The 12,997-nt window shown below is 37.0% G+C and overlaps 1 protein-coding gene across 1 annotated transcript in view; it reads left to right on the top strand.

Annotated features, from left to right (window-relative positions):
• The window catches only part of MYOM1 (myomesin 1), a 146,362-nt gene extending 143,093 nt beyond the window's left edge, over positions 1-3,269 (top strand). Inside the window, exons 38-39 of the mRNA XM_039845262.1 lie at positions 99-154; positions 2,453-3,269. Coding sequence (XP_039701196.1) covers positions 99-154; positions 2,453-2,746 — 350 coding nt within the window. The 3' untranslated portion in view covers positions 2,747-3,269. The remainder of the gene's footprint in view (positions 1-98; positions 155-2,452) is intronic.
• Positions 3,270-12,997: the final 9,728 nt, after the last annotated feature.

The following is a 12,997-nucleotide window of genomic DNA, read 5'->3' as shown; positions in this document are numbered from 1 at the left end:
GAGACTAGATTGGAAAATTAGACCCCTGGGTGGTTTTGTGAGTGTGATTACTGATGCTCATCATTTTAGTGATTAACTGGAAATGCCTATGCTTTCAGATCGTGCCCGGGTACTGGGCGGTCTCCCCGATGTGGTCACCATCCAGGAGGGCAAGGTAAGCATAGAGCACTCCTATCCCTGCTCCTTCCAGACTGGGAATGGGTTCCAGCGCCTCCGACTTTGTTCCTTGTTTTAAGATACATCCCATTACCTTCATCTTATGCCATGGCTGCTTGTGCTGGACTTCAGAATGGCCAAATATAAGGTATAAACTGCAGTCACTTTTCAAGTCATCTTAATATTTTGGGCCAAGAGGCAGGATACAAGTTTGTCTGATGTGGGCACATGTAGAACACTTAGTGTTTTTCCATAGTTACCTTTAAAATCACGAGAAGAGGAAAATGTTTCAACATAACTATATGAGAAATGTAATTGAAGAAAGAAGCAACCTCTAACGCCTACTGGAAAATCAATCCTGTTAAATACCTCACCTTTGAAGAGAAACATGCTGCTTCATGAATTTCTATAGACTATTTCAGTTGAAACTCAATTTCTTTCCATTTAGTTTTAAAATGGTGTTTCTTGACTCCATAATAATCTCTCTGAAAAGCAATGAATATAATTTCTAACCTGGATTCACTTTCTTCACCCCTATGTTTTGTTAAAACCAAGTTTAATATACCAGTCATAGGGATAGAGGTATTTGTAGTGGAATAAAACCTTTTCCCGCATCAAAATGGCAATAGAGACATATGATGAGTGACTGGAACTGGGGTGATAAAACAAGGCATATCTTTATTAAAGCCTTTAGATAAAGGCTTTAATGAGAGACGAGTTTCATACAACTGTGCTTCTTTTTCCTTATTCTTACTGAATTTTAGGAAGAAAGAAATGCAATAATGAAATTTAAAATGTGAAGTAAATTCAACAATGTTGGCCATTAGGGAAATGCAAATTAAAACACGATAAAATATTATAATACACCTATCAGAATTGCTAAAATAAAAAATATTGACAACAACAAATTCTGGTAAGTATGCAGAGAAACTGAATCACTCCTACATTGCTGGTAGAAATGTAAATCAAAATTGTCTAACTACTCAGGAAAACAGTTTGAAACATGCATTTACCATATGACCCAGCAATTGCACTCCTGGGCATTTATCATAGAGAAATTAAAACTTATATTCAAATAAAAATCTGTACACAAATGTTCATAGCAGCTTTATTCATAATAGTCCAAGACTGTTAACAGCCAAGATAACTCTTATAGATGTAAACATACCATGGCACACTACTCAATGATAAAAAAGGACAAACTATTGATACATAAAATAACTTGGATGAATATGCAAAGAATTATGCTGAGTGAAAAAGGCAACCGCAGAAGGTTACATACTGTATGATGCTATTTATATAATGTTTTTTGAAATTACAAAATTTGGAAACAAACAGAAAACAGATTAGTGGTTGCCAGGAGCTAGGAATGAGGTTGGGAGGTTCGGGTGGGTGGGGGAATGGGTGTGGTTATAAAAGCAACACATCCTCTATCCCTATGGTGGTGGTGGATACATGAACCTAGACAGGTTATGGAAGTGAATAGAAGTAAACATACATAACACAAATGAAACAAATAAAACCGGGGAAATCTAAATAAGATCAATGGATTGTACCAATACCGATGTACTTGTTGTGACATGCTATAGTTTTGTAAAATGTAACTACTGGGGGAAACTGGATAAGGGTACACAGGATCTCTGTATTGTTTTTTACAATTGTATATGAATCTACAATTATTGAAAAAAAATTTCAACCAAAATGTAAGGTAGAATAAAACTATAGGCCTAAACATTTCAGCACAGATGGAAATATAATAAAAGGTCAGGAAAATAGAAATACATTTTGGTAGAGCAACTGCAACAGATTGAATAGGGTTTGTGGGGAGAAATAAGATAAGGAAGATGGAATTTGAAAATTACTCACATTATCTGAAACAGCTGTTAGGATTCTGCTGCTGGGTTCTGTGATGCAATTGAAATGCAAAAGTGAGCAGGTGGTGATTATGGCAATGAGGAAGTTTCTCTACTGAGACAGAGTCCAAAATGCCACATTAGAGCAAAAGGCGTTTATGTGTTTATGAAAACGAAAATGGAGATGGGAACTGGAAGCAAAGTCCATGTGATTTTGATGATAAGCATTCCAGAACCTAGAGAGCCGAGGCCCTGAAGAAACCTACTCAAGTTTGATTTCAAACTATAAATCACACGGTTGCATACACGTAACAAGTTCAAACTCTGATCTGGGAGGTTTATATTCATCCTCTGTTGGGTCATTCCACACCACCAGGGGATTCTTGAAGTTGGATCGTTATATATGGTATCTCTCCTTCCCTCTCATAAAACTTGTTTTGCAGGCGCTTAATCTCACTTGCACCGTGTGGGGTGACCCAACTCCAGAGATCTCCTGGTTGAAGAATGAGAAGTCCCTCGCCTCAGATGACCACTGCAGCCTCAAGTTCGAAGCCGGCAAGACCGCCTACTTCACCCTCAGTGGGGTGACCACCTCTGACTCTGGCAAATATGGGCTGGTTGTGAAGAACAAGTACGGCTCGGAGACTAGTGACTTCACCATCAGTGTGTTCATCCCAGAGGAGGAGGCGAGGGTGGCCTCTGCAAAGCCCCAGAAAGGCAATAAGCAGTCCAAGTGACCACAGGGAGGGCAGTGAGGAGAGCTGCACTGGGCTGCCCTGTGCTACCTGTGTGCAAACGGTGTGAGTCAAGTGTAAGGAGTCTTCATGCTTTCTACTCCCTATTTTTGTTCCAGGTTGGGGAAGGGAAGGATTGTCAAATCTTTTATTCATACAAAAAAAAAGTACCAACTAGCATTTTAATAGTTTTTCTTTACAAGTTATGTGTTAAGAAAATACCATTGGTAGCACAAATATTAGGAAACAATTTTAAAGAAAAGACCAGAATAAAGTTAGAAAGAAGTTGAGTGATGATTAGGGAGCAAGAGAATGTGTTGCAGAACAGAGTTTGGATTTGACTAGACTTTTATCAGTAAGTTCTCATGGATTACAATTATACTTCAGCATCCTAACAAGATGAAGACTATTCGTTAAGCCAACCAGTATGCTTCCTCTGTTGTTGTCACAGTGATGTGCACTTCTGTCGGTGGTCTTGTGGTTTGGAACCTCCTCACAATTAATAAACAGTCCTCACACCTTTCCTTTTCCCCATCAGTGTTTCTGTCTTTCTTACTCTTTGGCTGCTCAACTGATTGGCCTGGCTGCATCTCTCTCAACACTTGGTAGCTCATCTTCTGATGGAAATTCCTTTGGGTTAAAGCAGTACCTTCACAGCAGGATCAGATAAGTCATCCAAGGTCAGTTGAGGTGTGAAATTACTCTGTCACTATACATCTGTTAGCTTATTGGACAATCAAGTTGATTCCATTGTTAAGATACCCAAAGTAATTGAAAATAATGTGTAATTAAGGGTAATAAGGGTATGGGGTGTCTAGTGCCAGAATTAGTAACGAAGGGCCCATAGCTAAAAAAAAAAAAAAGTTGCCTCATAAGTTCAGACAACTGCCAACTTTGGGGCCTGCCCTTCCTTGCAGGGGCTTGCTGACAGACAGCATTCTGTTTTAGGACACTTGCCCCGCCAAACCCCACAAACTCCCCCACACACGTACAATCACTCAGGTACCACTGGAGGAAAATAGTAACACTGAAAGAGGATTTCCCCGCTCCTTCCTCCTGCCAAGGGTCAGGGCTGAGGCGACAGACTCCCTTACAAGTTCAGAGGACCACCTATGTATCCTCTCCTTTGCAAAGTTCAAGACCGGAAACTGCGTCTCATCCGGCTATTGCCGATTCCCTTGTCCAGCTGTATGCCCGGTGCTGCCGCCATGACGTTGAACACTGGGCAGGGGCGAGATGCTGCGCTCTCACTAACAGGCATAGCAAATGGGTCAAGGCACCCTGCGGAGGGCAGCTGGCCTTGAGCAGTCTCAAACTCCTCCCTGAGCGAGAGGGTTTCCTCTGAACAAGTGGATCCATAAAGAGAGTGGACACCAGCAGGGTAGCCGAAGAGAGGAAAAAGGGGTAAAGCCGGGGCAGATCTGCGTGCCCAGGAACTATGCAGGTCAGAGGCCCCTAGGACCCTCCACAGAACTCGAATGCACCTTCATGCGACCAGCAGCAGAATCCTCAGGGCGGGTAGAAGGGAGGAAGGTGTGTGCGAGCAGAACCCTCTACCCCGTCCCCCGATTCCATGCCCCTGGAGCCCAGACTGGGGAGAAAACAAGAAGGAGTTTGAATCCAATGAAAACACAATTTTAAAATAATGTATGCTAAATTCTGAAATTGTGTGAAAGCTTAGGAAATCAAAGTGTGGGGCCACTAAGATCCCAGTCATCTAGCGGGGACTTGATGGAATACGATGGCAGCGAGGAAGAAAAATGGCTTTCGTATTCATAGTTCTATAAACTGAGACTTCCCAATATAATGGTTATAAGAATTACTTCAGCCATTATAATGACTAAATTAAATCAACTATATCATGATTTGATGGCTTAGGTAAAAAACTGCTGTTTCTACGGGGAAAAATAACAAACTACGGATCTATTGGTTTAAAGATGCTGAAGGTCTTTTTATAAGAATTCATGAATCTTTGACCTGCTACATGTGAGCTGTTGGTACAAAAAGGATCATATTGGAGCCCAGAAAAGACTATTCGGAGTTTAGTTTTATAAAATTAATATTCCATATATTAAAGTAATAAATTTAAAAATCTAGATCTTCCTAAGTTCCTGAAGTTTATCTTTAAAATCTAATTTTTCTATCTAAAAATCTAGATATTGAAAAAATTTATTTTAAGGGAACTTTACTAGTATAACTAAATTCCTTTTAACTTATTAAACTATATTTATAAGTTAATATATTTGTTTTCCATTTTAAGTACTACTCCTGTCTGACTTAACAAACAAAAAACTTTCCAAGAATTTAAATAATTTTAATTACCTGTAAATTAAAGTATATAAATATGAAAATTTTCGAGTTCTCTTAAATGTTCATATTGGGATATAAACTTAGTAAGACCTCAACATAAAATAACAATCATTAAACATTTTAATTAGAATCAAAGCTGAGCTATTACTAGGATAAATTTTCTAAACCATTATAAGTACATAAAAATCAAATATGCACAGATGCCACAATACAAAAATCATAACGTTACCTAGCTACAGCCCTTACAGCCTGGGACTAGAGTTTTAATACCCATGCCAGAACAAGACACGTGGACTCAGATTGTTCAAAATGGAGAGCTGCATGCCAAGATCTCTGCACAAAGCTGGGATGCACAAAGGGTAGCCTAGTCAAAAAAAAAAAGGGGAAGGGGAATAGTAAAAATGTCACCAACTGACATGGAGAAGGTATGTGGAAGCTTGCCATCTGCCTGGGGGTGGTTCTGGTTAGGAAAACAGTTAATGGATTCTTCAAGCCAGTACTGCATGCTTTTGGAGTCCAAATTTATAGCACCTCATGGTGTAGGAATCTCAAGCCAAAAATTCCCATAAAAATGGCTAATGTCTGGGGCCCCAGAGAAGCAAATGTAAAACTACACTACAAGGGACTTCTGTGTCGGCCCACAAAAGATTACTGTTATGGAATTTGTCCTCCTACCATAAACAACTATAAAAACTGGCAAAATATAAGGAGGGGAAAAGAAATCTGGGGCATTGGCTAGCAGACATGAAGGTCCATTATCCCTGAGAGAAAGGAAATAGTAATGAGTGACTGTGATTGCTCCAACTTATTGCCCTGACAGGTTGCTCAGGCTGCAGTTCAGCCAGGAGGAACCGAAACAGAACCTGTCAGCCTCATTGAGTTGAGGGGATAGAGGCTGAAATTCAAGGAGGGTAAAGTGGCTAGAATTTGTGGGAAAGAGCATTAGAAGAAAGTTGCACAAAGAAGTGCTGGATTGCTGTCCATGAGTCTCTAGCTGAGTTCTGTTCTATGGGTGCTGAGGAGAGAGCCACTGAGAAGTAGTAGACCAAGCAGTTCTTGAAGTTCACATGGGCTGGGAATAGTTCTCCTTCCCACCAGCCAGAACGGAAAGACTTTGTAATACATGGAGCATTGGGTAGAGTGCTCAGAAATGTCTCATCTTAGTAGTGGGGCTATTAAGAGCTGCTCTAACACCCCAACAAAGCTTAAAAGCAAGCCTCAAAAGGATCAAATATGTACAATAACAAAGTGCAGCACACTTTAAATGAATATATTCTCTATCAGTTCGAAATTCACAATAGCTGGCATCCAATAAAAAATCAGCAGACATATAAAGGTGCAAGGAAATATAACCAATGACCAAGAGAAAAGTAAATTAAAGATAAATAAGTCCTGAGAATGTAATGTATAGTATGGTGACTATAGTTAGCCATACTGTATTATATATTTAAAAGTTGCTAAGGGAGTAGATCTTAAAAGTTTTCATCACAAGGAAAAAAATTTATAACTCAGCGAGATGGATGTTAACTAATTTTATTGAGGTAATCATTTCACAATATATACATATATCAAATCATCATGTTGTATACCTAAAACTAATACAATGTTATATGTCAATTATATATCAATAAAACTGGAAAAATTTACTTTATACACAAATAGTATAGAAGTATCAAGAATAATCAGTTATTAATTTAATATCTTTAAGCAGATAATGAAAATTCAAAATAACTTTAGTCATTTTAACAGAAAATGTAATCATAATTTCAAAGAAAGATGCTTAAGTTTCTCTTGAAATATGATGATCCATCTGTACATCAGTACTTTATTGGTGGCTTCTAAGTATGTAACTTGAAATGTCATTGCTATAGTTTTACGATCATTTACCTATTTAAGTGAGCAGATCTCTATGATCTAATAAAATAATACGTATTGAGGGAAAAAAAGAAAAGCACATTAACTAAAACAAGTCCAGAAATAACAGAGATGACAGAATTAGCAGACATGGGTCTTAATATATCTGTTATTACTAAGTTCTTTATTTTCAAGAGGCAGAGGAAAGATTGAGTATGTTAAGTAGAGACACTGAAGAATACCAAGGCATATCATAATTAATTAGATAAAGAGAAAATCTTAAAAGAAGCCAGAGGAAAAAAGGACAAATTGTGTAGAGGAACAAAAGTGAGAATGACACAGACTTCTCATGAGAAACTATAGAAGCCAGAGGACCATGAAGTAAGGTCTTTAAAGTGCCAAATGAAAAACAAAAACCTCTCAACCTACCTTCTCTACCTGCTGATAAAAGTATTCAAAAATTCAGGCAAAATCAAGACTATGTGACGAAGTAAAGCCAAGCAATCTACTAGCAGATCTGCACTGCAAAAAATATTAAAGGAAGTTCTTCAGACAGAAGAACTGTTTGAGATGGAAATTTAGATCAGCAAAGAATGAAAAGTAGCAAAACTGTTTAATATGTAGGCAAATATGAAGTACATTCTTCTCATTTTTAATCTCTTCTTCTTACTCCCAAGACACCTCTGCCAGAGGCACTCTGGTCCAGCCTCATACCTGAGCAAGCACTTCCTCCATGCCAACATTGGCCAGAACTAGGGTTCTAAGACTTCAGTACCAATCCCATCAGAGGTGCTATGTGGAAATAAATACATGCAGGCCCCACCACGGATAGCACGTGCCATCCTTCAATCCCTCTTGTCTTGGGAAGTCCAGCCCTACTCAGGGCTGAACCACTCAGCAGGCTCTCACAGGGTTTCCGTGAGAGTAGTGGCCAAGTAGATATTTAAGAGGTAAATTGGCAGGACTTGTGTGTGGATTAGAAAGGGACTGAAGGAGAAGGAATTGCTCAGGAGGAATCACCTACTTACCTGCAAGTCTGAGCAGATGCGTGGATGGGTGGCTGTGTCTTCTGAAAGGGGAGCAGCCCAGAGACAGAAGGAGAGGTGTGTGTTGGGGGAAACAGGTGTAACATCATGGCAAAATTGTGAGTATGCTAAAAACTTAGTGTAAGAATGTATTGTTTTCAAAAGATAACAGCTACAAAGATCCCCGATTGCAAGAGAAGGAGGCAATATGAGATGGATAACCAGAAAGCAACAGGGGATAATGTTTAAATGGTTACTGGAGTTGAATTCTCAGAAAAAAATAAAAGAGAAAGTGTGAGAAAGTACTGGGAACACTGAATTCTTATATTGTATATTAAAACAAACAAACAAACAAAAAACCTTCCCATCTTTATGATACATTAATAAATCTACTCCTCAGGGCAGCAAATCTTTTCCAATAGAAGATTAAAATCCAGTTCTGTCAGGCATAGAATCAGGTATTTTCTTTTCTGCTTTTGCAGTTACCGGAACACTCCCAGGTACTATGTAGTATTTGTGATACAAACTAACATTGAATTGTTATTAGCACAAACTGTATGTTCTGTTTACTTCTAAGTATTCACTACTATCAACTGAAAAAATGATTTATGGATCAATAGTACCACTGGCGCAGTTTCAAGTGTTCATTATGTTCTACTCTATGGCAGTTTCAATTACTCACACAAGAAATTTAGATAACATATACAGATTTTATGTAAGAGTACAGACTTGAAACACAATGACCATCAAGTCATATCTTCAGGTATTTGCATTTTGACCTTTATCTCAGAGATTTAGAGATAAAGTTATTTAAGAAAAGTCTTAGATGATTTAAAACACTTCTGAAGAATCAACTGATATCTGTACATTAAAATCCCAATCTCTAAAAATTTACATGAAAGTTTCCCAAATTACCTAGCTCACAGCTATTAAGATCTAAGCGACTTTTCATACTTTTTTTTTTTTTTACATACTTTATCGCAGTCTACTGTCAAGAAGAGATAAGAAATACTTGTCACCAAGCTCACACATATGCTGTGGGCACCCAGAGATAGTACATGTGCCCTGCTATCTCAATTTAAGGACAAATGTCTACATTCTGAAAAGGAGAGAGAACAACATACAACTAAGTTTCATTTAAAACATTTTGGAAACAGATTGGTACAGCCACTATGGAAAACAGTTTGGAGGTTCCTCAAAAACTTAAAAATAAAACTACCTTATGACGTAGCAATTCCACTTCTGGGTATTTATCCCCCAAAAAACAAAACACCAATTCAGAATTATATGTACCTCTATGTTCACTGCAGCACTATTTATTAACACACCTGCCCCTCTATTGCCTTCTGTTCTTTACAGACTAATATTCTCAGCTGGAAAAATCTAGCCAGGCCTCAGAACCCTCCTTGCTCAATACATGTCCGTGTATTATGTCAATACAGGAGCCTCCAGTTCATGAGCTTCCCCTATGGTCCAGTCCTCTTTCACCAGAATGTTACACAAGAAGTGTCTCTTCCTCACATGTCCAAAACCAGAAACCAAATTGCAAAAAGAAGATTTTTCTTTCACTGAAGAAAAAACTGCAGAGAGAGAAGAGAACAACTAGTTGCTGGGGAAGAATCAAGAAATCTGAAATCCTCCTTTCAGGAGAATGTTTCAGCAGTGTTGAAGTAAAGATAAGGAAATAATTGAAAGGAAGAAATTTCTTTTTTTTTCTTCTCAAAACTGAAATAAAAGGCGATTATCTATATCTTATACTAATAAGAATCCAAGACTTCATTTTTTCTATTTATTTGTTCATCCAACAAATATTGACTTAGCACTTGTCTGGGCGGGCTCTGCTCCTCACAGGCCCCTCAGCACGAAAGGCTGACCCACAATTGTAGCATGCCTATAGCGTCTAAAATTCTGCCTTCTAGCCTGGTGTAAGTGGAAGATTACAAGCAGCTTTGACCTCTGGACAGGCACTCCCGAAAGTCATGGAATTGAACTGTGGCGAGAACTGGTTTTTTCCAACTCACTTGACAGACACTGAGACAAGATGAGAGTTGACCAGTGTGTCCATGGCTGAGAGAGAGGTGAGGGGAGAAAAGAGAGAAGGGAAGAGAATATTTACTGGCTTCAATGTATGAACTCCTTATCTATAAAGAATTAGACTATTTTCTGTAAGGATTTTTCATTGGACTTTTTCTCAATTTCATATTTCTTCAAGCTTTGACTTAGCAATTATGTTTCTTATCTAGGCTACCTTATGGTTGTTAACATTTTGAAAAATTGCTCTGTACTTCTAATGTTGTATTAAAGAAGGCTGTCGCCTTAAAATGTAAGACACCAAAGAACTGTAAAAGCTGAATATTACTCAGCCATAAAATAAAATGAAATCTTACCATTTGCAACAACATAGATGGGCCTAAAGGGTATTATGCTCAATGAAATAAGTCTAACAGAGAAAGACAAATACCATATGATCCCATTTATATGTGGAATCTAAAGAACAAAATAGATGAACAAACAAAATGAAACAGACTCATAGATACAGAGAAAAAACCGATGATTGCCAGATGGGAGGGGATGGGAGGCTGGGTGAAAAAAGTGAAGAGATTAAGAAGTACAAATTGGTAGCTACAAAATAGTCACGGGGATGGGAAGTACAGCCTAGGGAATATAATCAATAACATGGTAATAACTATGTATAGTGCCAGGTGGGCACTAGTCTAATTGGAGGGATCACTTCATAAATTATATAAATGTCTAACCACTATGCTGTACACTTGAAATTAATATAAAATAACATTGAATGTTAACTGTAATTGAAAAATAAAAAATAAAAATAAAAATATAAAAGCTATAAATAAAAATATAATGATAAACTATTTTAGCTAGAGTAGTAAAAAAATTATTTGTACTTTAAAAATGCTCATGATAAAATCATTCTATTTTATAAAATAGAGACATTTTGATGTCCCTAGTTCTGCTAGAATCTGAGTCAATGACATTTGAACAACTTTTATGAAGTGGAAGCAGATTGATCTCCTGTAAGGCAAAGATGCAGAGACAGTTTTTCCCATTTCCACCCTATTTTGATAATACAAAACGTAAAGGAGAAAGTTTTTCACCACGAAGCTGAAGATATTCTGTAAGTATTCAGACCTTTGATAATAAATAATTTAAGGCAAAATAAGTCAAGACTAGAAGTTAAAAAAACACTTTACTTGAAATATTTATTATAGTGGTATGATATAGAGATATATTGTATATTACTGTATTATTTATGTATTATATAGAGATATATATTTTTATATTACATAGAGATATTTATATATTATATAGAGATAAAGTTGTATGTTATTGTATTATAATCATATTACATTGTACTATAGTTGTATATTATAGAGATACACACATGATAAAAATTAGAGGAATTGAACTCTCAAAAAATTGCATAAAGACCTTAAAATAGTAAAATATTTGGAATTTCTCCTCATTTCTATGGTAGCCACAGTTACAGAAATGCCATGTGTTCTTTGTCAACACAGGAAGTTTGTTACAAAGATATCATTCAAAATAAGAGTTAAACTTTGGGAACTTCCTTTAAAATGAAATGGAAAAAAAAATCAGAAAGTGTTTACTTCTCCAGCCTCAAAAGTATTTTATGCAGAAATTAGGCAAGTCACTGGAAAAAAATTCTAACCCAGTTCACTTCTGCTGTGAACCTCTTGCATGAGGAGCCCTTGAGAATTCCACACGGTTACAGTATGACATTCTCTCTTGCTAACGGTATTTATATGCCTCTATAAAGGTACAGATTTGTTTTATGACTGTTCCACTGAAACATTCAAAGTGCTCACCTTGAGTAGCTGGCAAAAGTTTTGCTAAGCATATAATGTCTTAAAATGAGAATTATTGATCAGAGATATTCGGAACTTCTCAACACTTGACTTCCGTCATGAAATATATGTGACTCTGGCTATTTTTATTATCACACACTTATTCCTTCAAGTAATATTTATTGAGTAAAGACTTCAAAGATACAAAGATGAATCAGATAGAGACTTTTCCTTAAGGTGCTTACATCTAACTGATGCAATGACTGGAATATGATGAACTTTAATACAAGCAACAAGTTCATAAGGAAAGAACAGACAACATGATATTATCTGAGTTCAGAGGAGGGATGCAATACTTGCTCTATAGTGAGAGAAAGATAAAGAAGAAGGTGAAATACAGGATTCAGAAAAGGCTGGTAGGAGTAGAAGCATTTTCTCCGAGCTTTGATGAGTGGGTGGGTTTTAGCCATTTTGAGACTGACAGGAAGAGTTATTACTGTTAGAAATCACTCAGCACCATGAAGGCATCCTACAAGCAGACAAGTCTACGCAAGAGTGAGCTGAAATAAATGCTCCTGGAGAAAGAAGATATCCATCAGAATTTGATCTGTCTTTGTTATGGGCTGAATTGCATCACCTAAAATTCATTTGTTAAAGTCCTAAGCCCCAGAACCTTATAATGTGACACCCCTCAAATTAAAATGTAGAATATCAAATACATGAGAGCTACATGTGTGAATAAGACTGGATTGTCAAGAAAACTGCAGTAGGTGTAGAGAGCAGGTATGTGACCAGTATGTGCTTCATTCTTGCTCGTTCTTCACAAATTTTGGCTTCAGTGGGCAGAGAGAGCACACTTTGACAGAGAAATCAGAGCTCTGCCTTGTCAAAAGTGGGAGGTAGACTAGGGAAAAAATAGCTAGATCATCATTTTATTACCATCTCAGAAAAAAATCTCAAATACAGTATTTGAAAAGGCTGACTCTGAAGTAAAGCCAATATATTTCTTGTGATTCTATTCACATTTCTCTCAACTTTTACTCCTGCTTTAGTTTTGGATAGATGCCCAAGCATATTCTTTATCAAAGATAATAAAAAAATAAATAATTATTTTTTTATTATCTTTGATAAATGAAAGAATAGAACAAGTTTTATTAAGCAGCATCATTCATTTATTTAAAAAATATTTACTGCATATCTACTTAGAGTAATGTACTGAAAATTTTAGAGTTAAGATC

Source organism: Pteropus medius, unplaced genomic scaffold (assembly GCF_902729225.1).
Source record: "Pteropus medius unplaced genomic scaffold, Ma_sr-lr_union100, whole genome shotgun sequence".
NCBI classification, from domain to species: Eukaryota; Metazoa; Chordata; class Mammalia; order Chiroptera; family Pteropodidae; genus Pteropus; species Pteropus medius.
This window is presented reverse-complemented; position numbering and strand designations above follow the sequence as displayed.